We start from the raw sequence: 23899 nt of genomic DNA on the forward strand, positions 1-23899 counted from the left end.
ACGACATTGCAATGTGTAAAGTCACGTATAAAGAGAAAATAATAAATTAAATTAAAAAAATTCCTGCAGTCAAGAAAGCTCCAAATTAAGATTGCAATGTGTATTTATATAGAAAGCGAATGCGGCCCGCATCACGGTGCTGTATAGAAATAGTGGGTAGATTGATTTTGTAGAGGGAGAGACAGTTATAGTGAGAGAAAGGGTCTTGATTTGCTTGAGTCTGCACTTGCGAGAGACATTTTTTTCCCTTCTCCCTCTGACGGACCGTCCTCTTTCTCTCCATGAAACAAACGTGCCCACCCTCCACCAGAGGTGTGGACTCGAGTCATGCGACTTGGACTCGAGTCAGACTCGAGTCATGATTTTGATGACTTCAGACTCGACTTGGACTTGCCTCATCTTTGACTCGACTTGACTCGGGACTCGAGAGCAAAGACTTGAGACTTACTTGTGACTTGCACAACAATGACTTTGTCCCACCTCAGAGGTGTGGACTCGAGTCATGCGACTTGGACTCGAGTCAGACTCGAGTCATGATTTTGATGACTTCAGACTCGACTTGGACTTGCCTCATCTTTGACTCGACTTGACTCGGGACTCGAGAGCAAAGACTTGAGACTTACTTGTGACTTGCATAACAATGACTTTGTCCCACCTCTGCCCTCCACCGTACAAGCACCTTCAAATTGCGGTCGCCTCTAGGCGCCATCTATGGCCGAGGTGTGAGGGGTAGTGAGAGGCATTGGCCAAGCGCACACCAACCTTGTCCTTGCTCTGCTCCTCCCTCTCCTCCGCGTGCATCCAGATCGGCTTGTTCTCACCTAGAGTCAGGAACGGGCTGCTGTTAGCGAGCGCCTGGCGTTCTACTGGGCGGGCGGAGCTGCAACAATTCTCCGTTCCATCAGCCCACCACCAGTGCCGGATTAAGCTAGTGCTGGGCCTGTAGCATATGTTATAAAGGGGCCATAATTAAACAAAAAAAACGTAAATATTAAAACACAATTTTTTTACTTGCATAGTAAAGTAATTGTATTTTTTCATTTGCTATACAGCCAGATAATACGACAAATCGCTAACCTTAAACACACAGTCGTTCACAACAGTCGAAGGCGGTATAGTACTATAGTAATAGAGCAAGTGCAGAATCACTGAACAGGAATTGATAGCTTGAAAGCATTTAGAGCGGGGCCCTTGAAAGTGCGGGACCCGTAGCATATGTAGCTACTTTTGCTACGAGGATAATCCGGCACTGCCCACCACCCCAGCTGCCACTCGCACCCACGGCGATTTGATTGAGCGTCGCGATTCAGGAGTTGCGATTACATTCACGATTTGGATTCTTTTTGTTTTTACATTGCGGTCAACGTAGCAGCCGCTCATCCTTTGCTGAATGCAGTGGACACCACCTGCCTTTTTCTTTACACTCCTGATGATGACTACACCAATTATATTACGCATTAAATGTAGGCTAAGCTGACCTAGGGGAGGTTAAGGCCAGGTTCGGACAGCTAATACTGCTGGCGTTTGGGCATCGTGGCCACTGTCTATTGCCTGCTGTGCATATAAAGGAGTGAATGTCTCATTGAGTGACAGAATCCTGCCGCAGGAATGTGGAATCTCCATAACTGGCTCTGCGCCACAAACAGATATAAGCGTCGCCCCCGATGCTTGTTTGAGTGGAGAAACACTTTACATGTTTTTACTTGCATGTGTAAAAACACCACACACCCGATGATCTATGCAGATCATGTGCTCATGTTGTATTGAAGCTAACGAAGCTAACTAAAGTTTATAACACGAGGTGTACAAAAATATATGAAATAATACAAAAGAGATGGTAAATATTAGGTAAGACATAATTAATTCTTGACTCAAAGCATGGCCCTGAATAACGACAATTCATCCAATTCCCTTGGAGCCCAGTTAATTGTTACCCTCTTATATTTATACACTAGGTTTGCCACGATATAATTTGTCATGATACGATATCAAATATCACGATACCCGCGTCTTAAAGGTTTGCAATTGTATTTCTACATATATTTTGCATTGTTTTTTGTCCGTTGCTATACTAACCATTGTTACTAAATATCTCCTACGAGTTCACTCAATGCAAACCTAGCACAGGTCTTTGTATTGATTGTAATCATACAATCAATAATGCTTAGAATGCACGGGCTGTAATGCAGATGCAAAGAAATAATTCAAGGTCCTTTGAAAATGATGACACCACATAACTGCCATGGCATCAATTGCTTCTGAAAATGTTTTGCAAGGCACCAATTATATGGATAATAGCTATATATTTATTACGTTTATTATATTTAAGTCATTATTTCATAAACGATTTGTCGATAAATTTTATATTTAAGGAAAATGTCACAATTTTGCTAAATGTGTTAATTATATCGTAGAGTACATTATATCCCTAATGCGCACACAAAGACCCCCGTATAGCCTTAACAGACAGTTGAGGCAAGTGCTGTTAGGGAGCACCTATGAAGGCCAGCACGGCACACGAGGGGGTGGGTGGCCAGCACTACACCCGGTACTCATTTGAGGTTGAGTTGACTACCCCCCGACACACACAAAGACCCCCCGCATAGCCTTGACAGACTGTAGGGGCAAGTGCTGTTAGCGAGCACCTATGAAGGCCGGCACGGTACACGAGGAAGTGGGTGGCCAGCACCACGCCCGACCGCCTTTGTTTCCCCAGTGGCGATGTTTACGCACCGCAACAGGTACTCATTTGATGCTGAGTCGACCTAGGGGAGGCCCAGGACTGGTTCGGATAATCGTCACTGGCGTTGACCGTGAGCGGGAATCAAACCCGGTTCGCCAGGTTCATAGCGCAGGGTGGTGATGTCACCGTATGGTGCACACAGCGCGACACCATCACCACTCCCCGCTGGGCCGGCAGCCATCTCACGAGACCGTGCAATATTCACGTTTCACACTTCCCCTGTGAATAATTAAAATTAATTCGTGCTTCCTTACAACCAAAAATAATCCTCAATCTGCAAAAACAAGTGGGTGAAATAAAATCACTTTGATGGTTAAGATTGTTCATTAGATTGGATTTTTAAAAATTTTAATTGCGATGTTCTTCAAGTTGTACAATTACGTTAACATTGCAACAATCGCTCAATGGGTTTACAATTTGCTTTTTTGCTCGAATGCGTGTTGTTCACATGAGTAAAAAAAGGCGTTGCTAAATTTTGAATGAATAAAACATTAAACCTCCTATTAAACCAATTATCCTCATCAAGAGCCGCGTAACTATTCACGTCCACTGGGCATGTATAATGATGAGGAAAAAATTAGTCTGAATTTTATAATGCATATCAGTGGAATAATTGATCCTGACTTGTAATTGGAAACCCAGTGACACTATGACGTGTGTGACTTTGATCGGAAATATGCTTTTCGGTGAAAGATTGAAACAAAAACTGATACAAACTGCAGGGTATAATGTGGCCCGGTTGTCCTTGGCCAATGAGGTCTTAGCAGCAGCACCAGCAGGCTGACCTATACAAGGTCAGGTGGTCTAGCGCTCAACACGCTCACCACAAAGTCAGTCCACCATTTCATTTCCACCACCGCTAAAACCACCAGCACCGTCATCTCTGTGGGCTAAATGATCAGAGTTCGTCGACTTCTGCTGAAAAGTTGTTTCCAAAGACCCTGCGATGGACACAACGACCTGAGAGGAGACGCTGCGCGCGAATGGTTTCTTGGAAATCGCGATGGCGTTCATGTTTATTTCCGATTTTATAACAAATGTGGCTATCGGCGTCATGTCACGAGATAAAAGTGTCCATTTAGGAACCTTGCAGAGCAGCGCTATCATCATGCGTATCAGATACTGGGGCTACAGAATGACATTTCATTGACTACTTCTGAGATACCTTCAAATCACCTTTTCTACTACACTCTAGGGGTGGCACACCTTCCAGTTAGCCCTGTTAGAAGGAAATACTTGTTGGATCTGTACAGATTTGTGTATTCTCAAAGTTTAGCCAAATTATGTGAAAAACAAGAAGCAGGATAGATTGTTTTCGTGTCGTCATTTGTAAACCAGGCAAAGACCGTCAAAGTCATTCAACCGAGTTTCATCACGGACGGCTGAATCTCACATTCGAAACAAAGATCTAAGTGATGCGGCCTCCGGGATCTAAGACCAGAGACACTGGTCCACCTCTGACATCCCACGCTGACCTCGCTTGTGCGAGGTCACGTGATGGATTTGTCCATTTTTAAAGTGTTTGTGCATTTTCCCCATGTTATCCCGATTGTGCTATTATGTTTACCGAACGATACATTTTATGCTACTTATTGTTGTGCAGTCCTTCACGACAGGGCTGAAACCATGAACTCGCAATGCGAGAAAACCCGGTTTAATCAGCGATTGGAACCCAGGAACGCAGCAGTGCCAGCTCAGCGCTCTGACCGCCGCCTCCTGGGTCATGTCATGAATTTTGAAGGAACGGGCACGGTCACTTGATGAAGCGAAGGCGTAAGTTGGGGTAATGAAAATACAATTGCCCCCCGCGCTTGCTCAGCCCAACCAATATGCGAATGTTAAGTGCAGGCTAATGAACCAACCAGGACAAGAGAGAATTAACACCCAAACAAGAGGGTACAAAACGATTGCCCCATCATTTATTTACTGCGTGTGAAATGAGAGCCGACGTGATGGGTGCGGCGGTGCACATCGAGGCCAACGCAGTTCCGGTGACGTTCGATACGCGGTCGGTGCGAAGGGATCGTACCGTCGACGGAGCCGAATTCCTTCTCGTGCGCGCGAGTCAGGATGTCTTTGTAGAGGCCCTCGGCCTCCTTATACTTGCCCTGCTTTAGGTAGCAGGAGGCCTGCGAATGGCAGAACATGCGCACATGCATGTGCAAGAAAATACACACGGTTATCGCTGCGGCGGGAGGTACAAGGGTGGTACAAAAAGTTCAAGGAATTACCAAACAGCATTGATGTTGCAGGCACTTATACTTCATGTTGAGTACACTTAAACAACAACAACATGTTATCGACAAAATAATCTACACATTGTAGAAAGGTGAGCTCTTTGCTCTGCGAATGGGTGGCCGCCCTCAGTTAAAGGATGGTTTGACTCTGCTCATTTATGCTCGACAGTGGTGTGAGAAGCCACACGACCGTGAAGTGGTGCTACTCTACCATAGCAGCGCAGAATGTGTAATGGCATAAACAATGAGGACATTGTATAAAGTCTGGTGAAGATTAATAAAAGCAATGTTATGCAGACCACACTGATATCGGATACCCGTTAGTGCGCCCAATAAGTGAGCGAGCGGGTTAGCCAGTGATTGTCCGTGAAAGCTAGTAAATGAAAGAATGGCAATGCAAATGAGCAAGTGAGTCAATGAGTGAATGAGTGAGAGAATGAGCGTATGAGCAAGTGAGCGCAAATGAATGTGTGAGCAATGGGCGAGTTGTTAAGAAAATGAGTGCACAAGCAAGCCAGTGAATGCTCGAATACGCGAACAAATAAGAAATCATCTTAAAGTGCGAGTGAGAGAATGAGTAAATGAGAGAGTGAGCGCATGAGTGAGCAAGGGAATGAGCAGGTGACCTTAAGAGTGCAAGGCAAGCGAGTGAGGGCGTGGAGCCAAAGTGAATGTGAGGACGCAACTAAGCAAGCGAGCAACGAGCGACAGCGAGCAACGAGCGACAGCGAGTGACCGAAGGAGTGCGATGGTAAGTAAGCGCCAGCTCACCAGGTTGTTCTTGGTCTTGGCCACATTAGGGTCGTCGGGGCCCAGCTGGCTCTGGTAGATGTCGAGCGCGCGCTGGTAGTAGTGCTCCACCTCCTCGTACTTGCTCTGGTTCTGGCACAGCAGCGCCAGGTTGTTCAGCTGCTTGGCCACATCCGGATGCACTTTGCCCAGCACCTGGTGGAAGGACGACATAGCAGGATACGCAATCATTGCGGTTGTCCGCGAGCCAACTCAAAACTGGCGCCGACACTAATTTTGATCGATTGACTGCATTGATTTGAACCAGTGGAGCGGCGATGCAGTGGGAAGCGTACTGCGCTATGAACCCGATGACCTGAGTTCAATGTCTGGCCATGGCCAATAATTATAATCGCTGGTGCGTGCTATCTGAAACTGTTCCGGGCACCCACAGCTGCCATTCACCATCGTGCACTGACCAGCATGAGAGAGTATGGTCCAACGACCCCCATAAAAAGTTTTAGCCCATGGAGACAAGAATTTTTTTTTTTAAGGGAAGACCTTGATAAAAAAAAAGAATTGAACAAATATCAATACCTACAATGGCATAATAATAGAGAATCATAATAATAAAGCCTAATATTAACCCATTAAACTTGACTCATTTGGGATAGTCCTAAATTAAGCTGTTTGGCGACTTCCATTCACGAGTGTTTGGCTTCATGTGGGAAGATATCAGAGAACCCGAAGAGAAAACACACTGGCATCTCCTGGCCAAACCTCGCAGCCTCAAGTCCTGGTGGTGGTGACCCATCCGAGTACTAACCAGCCTCAAACTCCCAGGATCCAAAAAAAAAATATGGTGCGATTTTTATTCATCACTATTTATTTATGATAATAAGAGTGACAACGCACGCAAGACACCACGCCTCAAGAAAATGAAACACGGCTCATATGAAATGGACGGCACAAGGTGTGGGAGGTAAACGGGCACGGCAGGTGAGGCTCAGCCAAATAAAAACCCCGAGCCGTTTCACAGACAGCACGACACAAAAAAACAAACATAACCCATTTCCCAACTTCTGTCGCACACCCGTGGCGCTAAATCATCTCATGAACCCAACCCTCATCTTTTATCTGCGACGCACAAAACGCCCAGAGGCGAACACGTCGTCGGCACGGGCTAACAACGACGGCACGGTGATAATGTCTTTGTCGGGGATCTGGCACCGTCACCGAGATGAGAGGCGCTGTCCCCGCTGTCTGCGCGGGCGAGCCGCCGGCACCGCCGGTCCCGCCGACGTACGGAAAGGGGTCCCCCCCCCCCCATGGGCGTCCCGAAGGCAGGACCAGCCAATCAAGTCAGCGAGCGAACTGCAGTCCTACTGCCCCACGCCATTCCCAGCGCCGGACGCCGGATACAGCCAGAGCAGCCTCTGCTGCCTTGCTCGATTTACTCAGCGCATGTTTTTTTACAATTGTTCCATGAATAACGTGCAAAAAAAGATCGTGACTCGTCGCAGCTCATACCGAACCAGTTTTGTGAGTACATGTCAAAATGAGAAGGGTTAATGAATTTTTACAGCATGCCTGCGGCATAGACAGTGCGCGACCGCGCCCACCAAACTCGAAATTGCTCTCATGCGCCAACCCTTCACTGTCGATAATAATGCTTCTTGATGCACGAACGAAAGTGTTGCTCTCCTGTCCGAGTAACCGAAAAGATACACGGGTGTTTTAAATCCGAAAATATGACTGACGCCGAGAGATGAATGAGAACTTTGTGACACTTGCACAGTCCGAAAGTTGTACAAACAAGACCGATTACTGCCAACACAAAACCGTATTGTACATACTGCACCCAGCAAACAAGCAAGCCACTGTCAAAAACAAGCACGCTACTCTGCTCAGCACGAAACGCCGAGCAAAGTGGATATCCACGCAAAGTTCGTTCAACCCCTCAAGGGCCAGCACTGTGAACCCAAATCTCTTGGCTTCACAAAAAACTTGTTTGCCAGAGGTGGGGAAGAGTACACTATCCCATCTGTAGCTCAATACCATCGCCCACTCTTAAATCTTACGCCATCACCCGCCAATCTCACATCACACTCAGCAGCAACCAATCAGCCGTCCTGATAAATACTCCTCCTTTTGCGATCGCTCCTCCTTCCACCACAACGCACAACACAACAATTATTCCCATTTGGCAGATTAGCCAATACAGTACCCACAATGCCGGGCTGTGTCAGCGAGGCCCTGGGTTGGGCCTCGCTGACAGGCGCGGCTCAAACCGCGCCAGAGCCCAGATCTCACCTTCTCCCGAATCTCCAGGGCCCGCTTGCAGAGCGGCTCCGCCTCCTTGTACTTGCCCCGCTTGCCGTACAGCACCGCCAGGTTGTTGAGTGTGGCGGCCACCTGGGTCAAAGGTCGCGCGATGACAGGGCAGTGCACAGATATGCATACTCGCCAAAGGCGGCATGGTATTAGATGCTTATTAGATGTGTAGTGCCCGAATTCAATAACTTTTTCTGAAAAGTCACTATGACATTACCGATCCATACAATGATGCTCACTGGACGAGACTGGCAATGTAAGGGTGAAAGGCAGCCAAAGGAGGCCTTCATTCAGAAGTGGATAAACAATGGCTCATGATGATGATGGGTGAAATTAAGATGCTTTGGTCCTACCGCCGGGTGGTCCTTGCCCAAGGTCTTCTCTCGGATGGCCAGAGCATCGTTCAGAAGGCTCGCTGCCTCTTTGTATTTATTTTGATCCCTGCAAAGGACATGGGTGACGCACTATTGGAAGAACACGGAGAATTGTTTACTTTGTATGAGCATAGGAAAACGACAAAGATCCCCTATTCAGATGTGGTGGTTATGTGGATAGGTGTATGATTGAGTGAAAGATGTAAGTGAGTGGTGATTAATCGAGTGAGTGATTGAGTCAACATGCAAGTTAGTGGCTGAGTGAGAGAGAAAGTGAGTGAGTGAGCAAATGATTGAGCAAGTAAGCGAGAGGGTTCCTGAATGAGTGAGCGACTGAGCAAGTGCACGACTAAGTGAGTGAGTGCATAACTGGATGAATAAAAAAGTGAACACGTGAACAAGCGATTGAGTGAGTGAACGAGCGAGCAAGCCGTCGCGCGCGTCACCTGTAGACGAGAGCGAGGATGTTGAGCATGGTGGCCACGTCCGGGTGGTCGTGGCCGCTCGTTTTCTCCAGGTCCTCGAGGGCCTGCTTGCAGAGCGGCACGGCCACCTCGTAGCGGCCCTGCGACGCGTACTGGATCACCAGGTTGTGCAGCGTGCGCAGCCGCGCCGGGATCTCGTAGCCGCCCTGCTGCGCTGCCGCCGCCGCACTGTTCACGGCGTTGTGGCTGGGCTGGCCTGCGCAGCCATGCCCGCAAGGAGGTAGGTATCAGCAAGAAGACGTGGTGGGTTGAGCAGAGTACGGACAGATGCTGATAACGCGCAACTCTGATGGCGATGATTGTGATGGTAACAGAGATGGCAATGAGAATGATGATGGTGGTTATGATGATAATTATTGTTGTTAGGTATCGTGAAACCTATGAGGATGGTGATAATAAAGATGACAATCAGGATGATGATAATTACAGTGATGATTACGATGATTGCTAGCAATGAAGGAAATGGTGATGACGACGAAGATAATGATGAAAGTAAAGACAATAATGATGATAAACATGACAGCAATGACAACAGTGATAATTATAATAACTATGCTGATGACAATGGCAATAATGATGATGATAAGAATGACGATAGCGATGACAAAGATAAAAAGAACAATGACAATAATCATTACGATGACAATGACTACACTGATAACAGTAACAATATCGGCAATGTTGATAATGATTTTAATGAAGATGATGGCATTGGTGACGAGGTTTGTACCTTGCTCTTGTTCATCCTCCTCGTTGGGGAACAAGTCATCCAGAGGCTCCTTGCAGGTCTCCGACACTTTCTCCTCTTGCTGTGAAAACCAAACAGCAAACGTCAACAAGTTGTGTATGCACAAGCTCGTGCAGCGTTTCAGCGCAAAATCAACAAGGCCAAAAATACCAATCGCTCTCTGAACCGCATTGCAGTCTCTCACAGTAAAAAGTTCAAGGAACATCATTTAAAGAAACATTTGGTGCAACAAGAACGCACAGAGCCGATTCCACTATTTTTTTTTATCGATTACAGGTACAGTCATTAAACTATTTCTGTGGCGCAGCGATTGGCACACTGATCTGCGTTCGATTCACATCCTCGGCTAACCTCAGTAGCGAACGCCGCCAGAACTGGTCCTGGGCTCTCTCCTCGGCCAACTCAGATAACCGCGAGGCCACTTCTCCCCGACACTCATGCACATGCATCAACATGCATACAAGAAAATACATACACAATCACCCAGGCCCGGCGCCACCATATATCCACATATCCTGCGAGCGCGAGGACATTCCAACTTTCAGGATTATTTTGTTTCACCAGCACCAAGTGAAAGAGCGCGGGGGAGAAGAGGTGGTGGGAGGAGAGGAGGGACAGAGGAAAATTAAGGGGGCAGATGAATCTGCATAGACCCACCGAGGGCGAGATGTCGTCGTCGTATTTCTTCATCTGGTTCATGAACTCCAGGTGCTTCTTCTCCTCCTCGAGCTGCGCCACGGCCTGCTCGCTGCGCTGCAGCTTCTGCTGCGTGTTGGCCAGCTCGTCGCGCAGCCACTGGTTCTCCTGGCACAGGCGCCGCACCTGCGCCCGCAGCTTCTGCTTCTCCGACTCCACTGCGTTCAGGTGGCTCGTCAGCGCCACCATCACCTTGGCGGTGGGGGGTTGTGGAAGAGGGGACCGTGAGTGTGGATGGGCACTGATCGACAGGGAAGAGTGAGGCTGACAGGGAGGCGAGGGGGCTGACAGAGAAGATTAATTGCGCCCATAGGATGGGCTGTCCTCTCGTCCACATAAGATAGTTGCATTGGACTATTTCTGAGTAAATTTGCTGACATAGCACTTACTTTTTGTCATGCAAAGGCAAATAATGGCTCATTTTAACAAGCAGAAGCAAGCAACATATATAGTATGTATGATGAGATCAGTGGGGGGTTAATCACCCATTTTGCCCAAGAGGAGAAGCAATCAGATTTGTCCAGATTTGGCCTTTTTTTTTACGACTGAAAAACATTGTGCCGCAACCCCTTCCGCCGACGATTATGACCAGACCCTCGCCCATCCAAGCACTCACCTGCGCTTCTCCGAGCCCCAGGCGAATCATCTCGACGGACTTGCAGAGGATGTTGGCCTTTTCCTGCACGAGGGCGCTCTCCGAGCCCTCCTTAAGGCATCCCAGCGTGTCACCGAGGCTCTGCGGGGGTGCAAAGCGACACTCAGCAGTGGTCGCGCCAAGGGGAATCGCGGCTGCTTTACCATCTCAGCTGGCTCCATAAAATGTAATCTCACGGAGAGAATCACTCGCGACTGGTGACAATAAGTGTGAATTTATTCTATAAGAAGAACAATTCTTCCGGTTGCTCCATAAATTTAACAATGGAGGTGTGAAATCCTATAATATGCAGTTTATGCAAATAAGATTTCATACAAACATTTGACCTTTAACACGATAATTTAGCTAATTCGAACCAGCGCTGCTTGTCCCCTTTAACGTTTACAATAATCCGGTGCATGCAGGGACAGGGAAAGCTCCCGATGGAGCAGGGGGAGGGGTGAGGGGGCGAGGTGACAAGATAGAGGGCATCTGTGAAAAAGAGCTTTATAGCCCATCTGATTCCTCCAGGATATATAAACATTCTGATAAAGATTCTGATAGCCATGGGCCCTGGTAATAATTTATAACCATTGAATCTCACCGGCTTACCGTTAGTATTTTATAAGATAATAACGTGGGTGTCATTCAACCTGCGCGGTTGAATTCAAATTGAATGATTGCATCTTGCAGACATGACTGCAAATCAAGGCAGAATTTTTTTTTGGTCTTCGCTTAGACGGCTCATAAAAGCTGTGTTACAGCAATGAGCCAACATCCCTGAAAGCCTGGGATTTTATAACAGTAGCCACCCATGATTTAACATTGATTTTTCTTTTTTACTTTTATTCAGCTAAGCCCAGTTTATGGGCAAAACATATAAATATGCTGGATGACTGACACACAACACACCAACTGGTGTTGGGTGTGAAATCAATCCCTGTTCTTTATCTCCATGTAAAAAGAATACATCTTTACCTCTACAGGCCCATTGGCCTTCTAGATATATTAACCAGCAGTGTTTCTTCAAGCAAGCAAAATGTGCAATGGTGTTCACATTTTGGGTCTCATCAACAGCCAATCATTCAAAACAAATCATGCTGGTTTAATTCATCCTGACTGTGCTCATGGTTAATATATGTTTAGAAGGACAACAGGTCTTCCAGACTGTAGAGATACAGAACAAAGCCCCATTTATTTATTTAGTGATGCATAATGCTCCAGGACAGCGCGTCGAGTGTTTTTATACAATCATTCAAATTACTTCAGGAGCATTATTTTGACTTAATTTTCCAGGGCCTAACATTCTCTGATGCCTGTGTGGATGGCACAAGGACGATCTTTTACCTAACATGACTTTGGTGACAGCAAAACTGGTATAAATCAGATGAAGTGTCATAATAATACAAATAAAAAAAAACGTTCAACGAAGGTGTGCTCTTATTTTGGATATAAATACCTATCCACCATGCCAGGGATAGTGGCACTAAAAACCTTCGGTTCTGATCGGGGTTGCGGCCAGCCGTGATTAAACCGGCTTCTCGAGCGGATGGTCTGGGCCTGATCAGCAGTGACTTGGCGACGACATCTGGACTGCCCGCCTCATCACGCTGGCCGTGGCTTGTTAGGGAGTTTCCCACATTTGGGAGTAAAATGTGGAGGCGGCCGCAAATTGTAAAGGGGCCCCCCCGAGTAATTGACCACAAAACAAATAGTAAATTATTTTAAAAGGAAGTTATTACCTCAGTAGGCTTTGCCTGGTAGGATGGGGATGGTTTAGTTTCATTTGTAGGTTTTTGGGCGATTTTTTTACCTTTCTTGTACTTTGCATGACTATCGTGTTTTTGTATTGTTTGTTCTTGTAACGTTCTTAACCGCCCTACTGGACATGTGTGAAAAAAAGAGCTTCATACCCCCATCGGATTCTGTCAGTCAAATAAATATTCTGATGAGTCAATTCATCGACAGTGGGGCCTCTATAAATAAGATCACCCCGTACGACTGAGTGGGAGTTCAAGCGCGAGCGGCAACAACCTGCAGGTAGGAGTCGTGCTCGTGCTTGAGAGCCTCGAGGCCCTGGATGACCGTCTTGGTGCCGGAGATGATCTCCTCCTGTGAGAGGCGCTCCACCTTGCCATCCTTGCCCTCCTTGCCCTCCTTGGGGGACAGCAGCGTGGACATGGTGGTGGCCCCCCCAACCCACCGGCCGGCCTGCCCGCGTCACAAGTCACGGCCTGCGCAGGTATGGACACACGTGCACAAAAGATAAAGACAGGAATCTTGCCACCCTCCCCCATTGTAGAAGCGTGGAACTTCCACAACTACATCAGTGGTGTAAACAAGAGGAGAGCACAACCACTTCACCGTGACAAAGTGGAAACCACTTTTGTCTATTTCCCTTGTGAATCTATCTATAATTGGCAGCCCCTGGTTTCAAAGTCGTCATTCTACAATGACAACGGAAGAACCAAACTAGGTCATCTGTAAAAACAGGATAAACAAAAACACGGTTCAAAGACTGGCAGAAGGACAATTACGCAGTGCACATTTTAAACCGATTACTGGTTTCACTTCGTAGAGCGCCCTTTACGTGGCTTAAAACCACACGTGGCAATGGAGCGCGAGCAGCTAAAGCAACTGGTCGGCTGAGCAGGATCGTAACAGACAGCTGTGGCGAAAAGTGGCTAGTTATTTATTTATTTCGTATCTGCAGCTGCACTCTTATTTTTTTTATCATTTCATTTATTCCAGTTGTTCTATCAGCATCGTAGAGAAAAAAGGGCCCAATGGAGCGGATATTACAGAACTGTTTCTGAGATCCCTCCAAGTGACCCTTGCTATCCACACACTAGGAAATTCACTTTTCCTGCGACAGAGAAAAGTTTGTCGCATGGCAACCAAACCGATATTTTGCATTTCTTAGAGCTGGAATTTATGCAAATTAAGTGGGAAAAATCTAATACATTTAATCTGCTGGGTTTCATGTAGTCATTAGTTAATGGGACGAAACCATCCACTCTTCACAATTAAGATACGAGTTAAATCACGGGTGGCTGAATGCGAGATCCGAACCCAACATCTCAGCAGCGACAGGCTCAGTGTGTCTCTGTGACCCCTGAGACCCCAGTCACATCGTGGCAGTGCTTTCTTATAGAACGTAAACAAGCTGTAAACAGGCCCCCCCCCTACCGCACACCGGCGCATGGAGTAGCAATAAAACCTCCATCATCCCAACCACCGTGGAGAGGCGGCCTTGCTCCTGGTCATTCCAGGCACGGCAGAGTCATAAAACAAACAACAGCGAACGCTCGCCGCACCGGACGGAGGCGCCGAGGAATCGCTCGACAGCCACAATTATGCATCTGCGTTTAGGGTGACGAGAGAGAGCGCGCCAGCCACAAAACAGACAAACGCCTACAATAACCTTCAGACGGATGCGGGCGAATTTAGTTTATTTCTTCAGTAACGCAAAACAGCACGCGGACAATATATATGAGTGAGATTGATGCGAGGAGTTTTAAATGGAGCAATACGAAAGGGGAAGTAAAATTAATGGGTCTGCCTGCGTGGCCCATGTCAGGTGCGGTAGATGCACCGCGTGTGCATGCGAGTGTCGATCTCCGCAGCACAGACTCAGATGCTGTGCCAAGGCTCTGTTGAAGCACACGAGCACCAGCCTAAAACTAGCCTGGACTGATTAGTACACATTACTAATCAGATTGCTAGGCACAAATTAACATCGATTCTCGAAGCTTGCACTACTTGCATACCGATGTGTTGTAATTAATAAATGTTGCATATCGTGGGTTCACGTCACCCATGCAGCCACGTGTGCAAAGAAGGAGAGATTCTTCAATCGTTTTCATTTAATCGCCGGGGGAGAGTGAATCACTGTGGTCCTTTCCCACCAGCCTACACAACCAGGTGAATTGTCATGACTCTGGGTCACAATTCTTTGAAAACCTTGGATTGCGAGTAACTTGGTCTGCGAGTGTTTTGCAAGACGAGGTAAAATTTTAAATAAATATAAATTTGATAAACGAGCGAGGTCTTGCAATACGAGTAGTACGTATACACTTTGTCTGCCGAACGCCACGTGATCACAACTGATATACAAGTGCTTTGATATACGAGTGCTTTGGATTACAAACACGTTTCCGGAACGAATTATGCTCGCAATCCAAGGTTTTACTGTATATTTTTTTCATAATTCGATGAATCTATATATATATAGTTGTAAGTCCACTTTCAATTGTAAATAAATGAAATGTATTATACCGGTATTTTTTTTTTTGACCATTGTTCACGATGCTGGCCAGTGCAGCAGATTGGTGAAGAAGGGATCAGTGGTCACTCACCAACGGTGTTAGCCATCGCCAGGAATCGAACTGAGGTTGCTGACTTCATAGTACAATGCGCTCACCACTCTGACACACCGCACCCTCCAAACTGTAGCCAGAACAGCAGGACCATGCTCACTGCTGCATTCATAATCTATGGAGATTAAAGTATGGGCGTTTTAGTGAGAGAGCGCTTATGATGACATGTGACAAATAATGACACTGGCTTTGGAACACACGAAATAACACCATCCATATGCACACACCACACATGGCGTAATGCACATTTCTACACGTGTCAAAAATAACATGGTGCACTATAATTTTTATATTCTACAACCGTGCCGATTTGTGGTGTTGATGGCATGTGACAAATAGTGAAACTGGATTTTTAATCACATGCACATCCTCTCGCCACACTCGTACACACACAGCTAAAAGATTGCACGTATACCCATACAACAGACTGCCGGAAGGAGTGCTGTTAGCGAGCACCTATTAAGACTGACATGACTCACACAAGTTCACACAAAATCAAGGTACTAGTTAACATTACACTTTCTAATGATGTTAACGACAGGTAAGCAAAGCTTGAACATCAGCATCAGTGTAGATCGTGCAACCACCACTGCTGCAACATTACATACACACACAAGCAAGTGCTCCGATCCCTTACAAGAATGAGTCGTGGACTCAGCGAGGCATTCCGAACTAAATACGTTTGTTGGGCATGTATCAATTTCATTGATAATTTTCTTGCTGTGGATTTCACACCTGATGATGATTGCTTGAGTTGCAGTCGAAACGTCGTGAGAATTTTTATTTTTTATATTTTTATTATTTTATTATTTCCCTTCTACGTGACTTTACCGAAAGAACCAAGAAAATGAATCCCTGCAGTCACGAAAGCTTTAAATAAAAATGTATAAATGTATTGATTAAAATCAAAACTTACGCTAATGACACGTGCATGGACATGTGCACGAGAGAATCGGCTATTTACAACAAATTGCATGTGAAGAATAATACGCAATTGACACATTCAGGCCACTAATGGAGCCATGAATGTGACAATGCGATTGCACTTAGCTGCCACATTCACTTTTATTCATAAAACACAAATACAAACACAGACATACACTCTACACTATGAATGTAATCAACGATTCATATCGATGTTTAAGAGTCACAGTGCACGCATAACATGGCGTGCGTAGCATTCGATGTTTTTAGGGTTACGCGGATAATGTACAAATGACTAACCAATGTTCCACTGAAGAGCTAACGAGCACGAAATACTTTACAATAGCTCATAATCAACGATTTTTGGGTTTAGATCGCGTTATTTATAAATGTGTCGTAACCCTCCACCACCCGACACGGCCAATCAGTAAAAAAAGTGTCACGTTGACAAAAGACAAATAGTTCACTGCTTTAGCCCACCGGTGTGTTGAAGCGTGGAACCACAACATTTACAATTTGAGTACGACGTTTCGCTGGTAATTGCATCCAGCATCATCGGGCAATTCGCCAGAATGGTGAGGCTCTGCTGTGTCTCCCGTTCTTATATAGAGCAGCAGCAGGGTGACGTCATCATTAACTCATTAACTCATCAGGTGCAAAGATTTGAGGGGGGGGTTATTGTAATTATATACTTGATTAGTAATAAGGCTATTGTTACGATGCGAGTACAATAGCTATCGAAAAATAATGAGAAATACAAATAGCACGGTAAGGGGCCGTCCATAAATGACGTCACGCACCTGGGGGGGGGGTGGGGTCAGACATTTGTGACGATGTGCGACGACGAGGGGGGGGGGGGGGTTTGAGAAATGTGACGTCACATAAAAATGCGCAACTTTAAATAAATACTAGCATAAGTACCCGGCGTTGCCCGGGTGAAAAACATATTTCTTAATAACCTTACATATATACACAGATGGGCTGCTACCCCTGACCCCCCCCCCCCAGGCACGATCTCCTCGGCCGCTGTGCAGTAATATGTACGGCCTATAGTGTGGTGGGGTGTCGAGGCCTAGTACCGTGCAGAGCCTCCGGCCTTGCCTAGATTGCCCACCCGGCTGAGGCTGGGTACCGGGGCCGTTACCCCCCCCCCCCCGCGCTACAATAATACTGTCTAATCGCTATAATTTTATAATCTACCGACCCTATAATAGTAATTGCACACATTGTGGTGGGGGGGGAGTGAAGAGGACGTGAAACTTTGATGAATTTACCTCAGAGTCGCGTGGTGGGTGTCGAGGCCTAGTACCGTGCAGAGCCTCCGGCCTCGCCTAGATTGCCCATTCGGCTGAGGCTGGGTACCGGGGCCGTTCCCCCCCCCCCCCGCGCTACAATAATACTGTGTAATCGCTATAATTTTATTATCTACCGACCCTATAATAGTAATTGCACACATTGTGGTGGGGGGGGGAGTGAAGAGGACGTGAAACTTTGATGAATTTACCTCAGAGTCGCGTGGTGGGTGTCGAGGCCTAGTACCGTGCAGAGCCTCCGGCCTCGCCTAAATTGCCCACCCGGCTGAGGCTGGGTACGGGTGCCGTTCCCCCCCCCCCCCCGCGCTACAATAATACTGTGTAATCGCTATAATTTTATTATCTACCGACCCTATAATAGTAATTGCACACATTGGGGTGGGAGGGGAGTGAAGAGGACGTGAAACTTTGATGAATTTACCTCAGAGTCGCGTGTTAATGTGTGCGCATATTTTTAACGGGAATTAAAAATGGCGTCCACCCCGCAGCGAATGCGTCGCTACCCGTTGCCAGGGGCAACCGCCGTCCAATGAAACTGCGTATGGTCCGGTGACACACAGACACACACACAGACAGACAGACAGATTTGCGATTTTATATATATAGATAGAAAACACGTTCTACTTAATTAAATAGACTTTTAAATAAATGTTTTCTCCTACAACATCAGAGTGCAGCGCCACATTAAATACACACTACAATGACAATAGTTTAAAGCGATTTGAAGCATGTTTTATATTTTTTGGGAGGGGGGGCAGAGGTTTGTGACGTCATCTTTGAGGGGGGGGGGGTCTAACTTTTCGTGACGTCATGTGACGAATGGGGGGGGGGGGGGTCAAAAATCGTCCAACGTCATTTATGGACGGCCCCTAATAAGCGGTCGAAAAATAACTGATCCTTGAATCGATCTCCAATCATCGGGGGCTTATGAATGAATTACCACACGCCTATTAACGCATGGCAGGATCAACTGTGCTAGCGTCGTCTTGTTGCACTCAGCCATTACCATGTAGGGGGACAGTGGCATTTGGCTCATACGCACACATGCACACAATCATCCATCTCAAAAGGGACTTCGTGAATAATGTCCATATATATATGCAGCATGGTGGTGGTGGGGGGGGGGATTTTACAGCAAGACATTTCGAGGATCAGCTGTTACACTTCGCGAGCCTCCAGCCAACGATGCAGACATAAATCCACTAAACTGTTCCGCAGCGAGTGGCGAGCAGACAAAAAGTCAAGTCTCCTTCTGGAGCGAGTTGATCGCAGCCTATTTGCGCACAGCGACCCGCTGCACGCACGGCGGGCACCCGCCTTTAAATGGTTGTCCTTTATTTAACCAGACGAGGGCCAAATAGAATTTGGTGTGTTTGTGCTTTTATTGTTAAGGGAGAGCTGTTTGACTGTAGCTGCTGAAGTGTTAGGCATGGGTTCGGGGGGTATAACCATGCACAGATTCGACAATATTCATTCTCGAGCCGACTATTCAATCATCGAATCCCATTTGTGAGAATCGATGTTTTGATTTGATTTGCTTGTATTGGGTTCACGGGAGCCCTGCGGCCACTAGAGGCCGCAATGTTTAATTACAATGTAAAAAAAAAACACGAGCTCTTCTTGAAATGGATCGTGACCGTGATTTGCAAAGTCATGGGGAGCAGGGGGTGGTTAACCGTTGCACGTCTGCTAGTATAGATGTGAGATTCTAATAGTTAATTATTTTACAACTGCATGTGTGAGATTTGTCAAAATTTGGACTTATTCCATAAACACCACAACAAAAGCAGCCCCCCTCTATGAAATGAGAAAACACAAAAAAACGCAGGCTGTGTGCACCAAATATGCGCAAGTATGGTAAGGTCATCTTTGCATGCAAAGTACCCTGGGATTCCTGATCTTTTTTTCTGTTTAAGGCACATTTTTTTGCAAATGTATTATAATGAGCTGCTTCCTGAAATCAAGGGATATTGTATCCAGTGCGTTAAAAAAACACAAACTGCTCTACACCATGAAGCATGGTGTGTATACACAAGTACCTTGAATACAGCCGCAAGGGCAGGCAGTGTAAACAGTTTAATGTCTTCACAATAATCACATTTATTTACTATCCTTTGTCATGAAAGCCTCCGCAGGCAAGTGGTGGTCACTGGGCTTGAATGAACATACTTCACCCCGCTGATTAGTATGGGTTGGCGAAGGGGGCGGGGGTGGTGGCAGAACTGGTTCAGATGTCACTCGCCACCAATGGGGCGGTGACACGGCACAGCAGCAGCGCGTTCACTCGCTCGTTGCAGAGGTCTACGGTTCCAATCAAGAGGCTGCCCTGATTATTACTGCGGGTGTAACAACCGTAATAATGCTACTCGGCGCCATCTGCTTCCCAGTGGACGTTAAAGATCCCGTGGCATCATTCTCAATAAGCAGGCCATTACGTGCTGGCATCAGAGTTCAAATTTACCAAATTCTAAAATAATCAGCAAATGGTTCAATTTGGATTATGCGCTAGAGAGCATTTCCCACGGCTGGTAGACGTATGCCCCTCTTGTAAATTAAGACTTTCTCTCTCTCTCTTGAGTTCTCCCCCTGGTTAAATAAAATAAACTTGAACTTGATGATAGTTGTGGCCGAGAGTCAAATTCAAGTCACCGGGTTCAGATCACAGTGCACGAACCACTGCACCACCGCTCCCCCAGCTTAATGACTTATAAAGCATTAATGAGGCCTGTACTCTGTAGGCTGTAAACCTGCCTTCTTGAGATTATTACAACGGATATAATTCTCATCCCATGCTCCTCACTCCTCCGATTAATTAATTTTGATAATTACTAAAGGGATGAGTGAGCGTGCAATGTCGCCAGCTGCTGTCACGAAGTTGTTAACAGAAAGAGTTAACAGCCATGCAACTGTGAACGTGGGCGCTCTGTCCTGCTTCGTCGTCACAGATAATGATGGATTAAACTTAACTGATCTTTGCAATGGTTAACTCGGACTGGTATGATGTTTTTTTAATAATCCAAAAGTTGAGAGAATGAAAAACAGCGAACGCAACTGTCCTGGCACGAGCTGAGTAACGACTCTGTACGTATCCAGCACCTCTGTTGGACTTGCAGGCCTTTTCGGCTCTGCTGTAAAACAAATATCCCGTCACATTTTCTCCAGCTATACAGGAAAAGGACAGAACAAACGTTGCTTATAACAACGGTGCGCACTTGCGCCACAAGGAGGTCACGCGCGTGCGAGTTATTTCACGGAGGCACGCAGCTCAATTCCACAACGGCACCAAGCCAGATCGACCACGGCGATGCGGGCTGTAAAAATAAAATGACCATCCGTCGATTAATGATGCCGCTGTGCAGCGCAACCCACCGCTGAAGGCATATAAAGATATTCAAATCCTAGCAGCGGATAAGGGCTGCACTACTGTAGTGATGTCACGAGCCGATTATGATAATAAAATTAAAGATTTATTAGAGGAAAGTACCTACATTAAAATTAAACGAGATCCAACTAATACTCTGGAACGTAAGACTACTGCAATCATTGCAAATTCATTAATCCCAAAAAATGAGCAATTCCTAATTAAGCCAAGGGCTTCAAAACCACCTAGACTGTATGGGCTACCAAAGATCCATAAAATCGGCATCCCTTTACGACCCATAGTCAGTACAATTGGCTCTGCCACATATAAATTAGCAAAATATGTAACTAAACAAATACAGCCCTACATCGGTAGGACATCATCATTCATAAGAAATTCAGAACATCTTGTGAATATGATCAAAGATATTAAGCTTAACCCTAATGATATTTTGGTGAGTTTTGATGTGATTTCGCTATTCACTAAGGTTCCAGTGAGCGAGTCGCTTAAATTACTTGATACACTGGTAAAGAATACAGATTTACCAAAAGATATTCCGAAACTCGCTGACCATTGTTTAAATAACACTTACTTCTTATGGAGAGGTGAATTCTTTAAACAAAGGGAGGGAGCAGCAATGGGCTCTCCTTTATCTCCTGCTATAGCAAATTTGTACATGGAAAACTTTGAAACCAGAGCACTTGCCTCGAGCACATTAAAACCATCCTTTTGGTTTAGATATGTGGATGACACTTTGGTTGTCTGGCCACATGGTAAAGATACACTTAACGATTTTCTAAATCATCTCAATGCACAAAACCCGGCCATTCAGTTCACCATGGAAATGGAGGTGAATAACACACTCCCGTTCCTGGATATTTTACTTGGGCATGGCCTAAATGGTAAAATAACACACAGCGTTTACAGAAAGCAAACGCACACTGATGCCTATCTGAATGCGAAATCGCATCATCACCCAGCTCAGAAATCCTCTCTAATCAAGACGCTCATACATCGGGCTAAAACAGTGTCAGATGATGAAAGTCTAGTGAGAGAGATTAAACATGTTAAAGAAGCACTAAGACAGAATGGCTACAATAATGCTCAAATTAACAGAGCACTAAATGCCAAATCACGATCGCAAAGCAACACTGCTGAAAGCGATCAGATTATTAAAACAATAAAAATACCATTTATCTCAGGAGTAACTGACAAATTAGCCCGTGTTTTGCAAAAGCAAAACATTACAGTAAGATTTGGTACAGTACACAAAATTCAACAATTAGTAACGTGCACTAAAGACGAATTACCTAAATTATCAACAGAAGGTGTATATCGGATTAATTGTGTATGTGGCAGATGCTATATTGGACAGACAGGGCGTAACGTTAGTGTAAGACTAAAAGAACACCAGAGAAATATTAAACTATCGCAAACACAACTGTCGGCAGTGGCAGAACATGCTTGTCAACAGGGACACTCAATTGATTTTGACAACGTTGAAGTGTTGTGTAAAACTAGTTACTACTGGCAAAGACTAATTAGAGAATCCATTGAGATTGAGAGAAACAGAAATAACTTTAATCGCTCAGACAGCTACAGGCTTAGTGCGGCCTGGAAGCGTATTATTAAATAAGATGCATTACAATTCCTTATAAGGGAAACAAGCACTAACTGATTATTAATGTAGCATAATCACAATAGAACACATTCCAAATGATTACTAATCTACAACTCGCATCGTAACAATAGCCTTATTACTAATCAAGTATATAATTACAATAACCCCCCCCCTCAAATCTTTGCACCTGATGAGTTAATGAGTTAATGATGACGTCACCCTGCTGCTGCTCTATATAAGAACGGGAGACACAGCAGAGCCTCACCATTCTGGCGAATTGCCCGATGATGCTGGATGCAATTACCAGCGAAACGTCGTACTCAAATTGTAAATGTTGTGGTTTCACGCTTCAACACACCGGTGGGCTAAAGCAGTGAACTATTTGTCTTTTGTCAACGTGACACTTTTTTTACTGATTGGCCGTGTCGGGTGGTGGAGGGTTACGACACATTTATAAATAACGCGATCTAAACCCAAAAATCGTTGATTATGAATATAGAGTTTTATTTAAATCTTATCTCCCATCACCAAGGCCGGCAGCGGCCTCCTATGCGGAATACAGATGCACGGCACCCACAAGCCACGCCAATTTGTGGGGGAAATTTTTGAGAGTGGAAGAGAATGGATTTAAAATTGTAGAAGCTGCATTAACGCAAACGAGGGAGGTTTTGTTGTTGCTATCTTCTTCGCCCTAATTTTTTCTAAGCCGGGACATCACATTTTTCAGATGCTTTGCATGCGCATGGGGAATGATGCAAATAACACAGCTAGAATATGTAAATGTTGGAGAAGTAATGGGAGGAGGGATGCGACTGTGTTTTCTGGGCCAGCCAGTGGGTCTTGGGACCCGGTATTAATATATCTCCGCTGCTGCGGTGCTCGTGCACAAGGCAATTAGAATATCGCGCTCACTCGAACTGGGGGGGGGGTCTGTGTGCAACAGAAAAAAAAAATCCCATTTTGTCTTTTACCATAACCTCTTATTCGTCTACACTAATGGCAAAGATCACATGACTTATGAGATTAAAACCTTTATTACTGAGACCAACATCATTAAAACTGTAAATAGTGCCTGCCGTGCATTGGTTAAGCAACTCCTAATTATGACAAAAGCGACAGCGGTACGATTAATCTTGCAGTAAATAAGCAAAGCCCCGATTGTTTCATAATAAAGCTCTGTGGCTAGGTGGGTGGGTGAGGGGGTGGGTTGGTGGGTGAGTGGGTGGGTTGGTGAGTGGGTGGGTTGGTGGGTGAGTGGTTGGTGGGTGAGTGGATGGGTGGGTGGGTGAGTGGGTGGGTGGTTGGTGGGTGAGTGGTTGGT

General features: G+C 45.8%; 1 protein-coding gene across 5 annotated transcripts in view; it reads right to left on the reverse strand.

Moving 5' to 3' along the window:
* Positions 1-23899, reverse strand: part of LOC144720001 (kinesin light chain 1-like) — a 55570-nt gene that overhangs the window by 16493 nt on the left and 15178 nt on the right. For all 5 annotated transcript variants that reach the window (XM_078596409.1, XM_078596407.1, XM_078596408.1 and 2 more), the window contains exons 2-11: positions 13015-13214; positions 10963-11082; positions 10308-10538; positions 9633-9711; positions 8864-9098; positions 8397-8484; positions 8023-8124; positions 5752-5925; positions 4773-4872; positions 763-821 (exon numbers count right to left, since the gene is read on the reverse strand). In XM_078596409.1, coding sequence (XP_078452535.1) covers positions 763-821; positions 4773-4872; positions 5752-5925; positions 8023-8124; positions 8397-8484; positions 8864-9098; positions 9633-9711; positions 10308-10538; positions 10963-11082; positions 13015-13161 — 1335 coding nt within the window. In that variant the 5' untranslated portion in view covers positions 13162-13214. The remainder of the gene's footprint in view (positions 1-762; positions 822-4772; positions 4873-5751; positions 5926-8022; positions 8125-8396; positions 8485-8863; positions 9099-9632; positions 9712-10307; positions 10539-10962; positions 11083-13014; positions 13215-23899) is intronic.

This window comes from Lampetra planeri, chromosome 7 (assembly GCF_965212315.1).
Source record: "Lampetra planeri chromosome 7, kcLamPlan1.2.h2, whole genome shotgun sequence".
In the NCBI taxonomy this organism is placed as follows: Eukaryota; Metazoa; Chordata; class Hyperoartia; order Petromyzontiformes; family Petromyzontidae; genus Lampetra; species Lampetra planeri.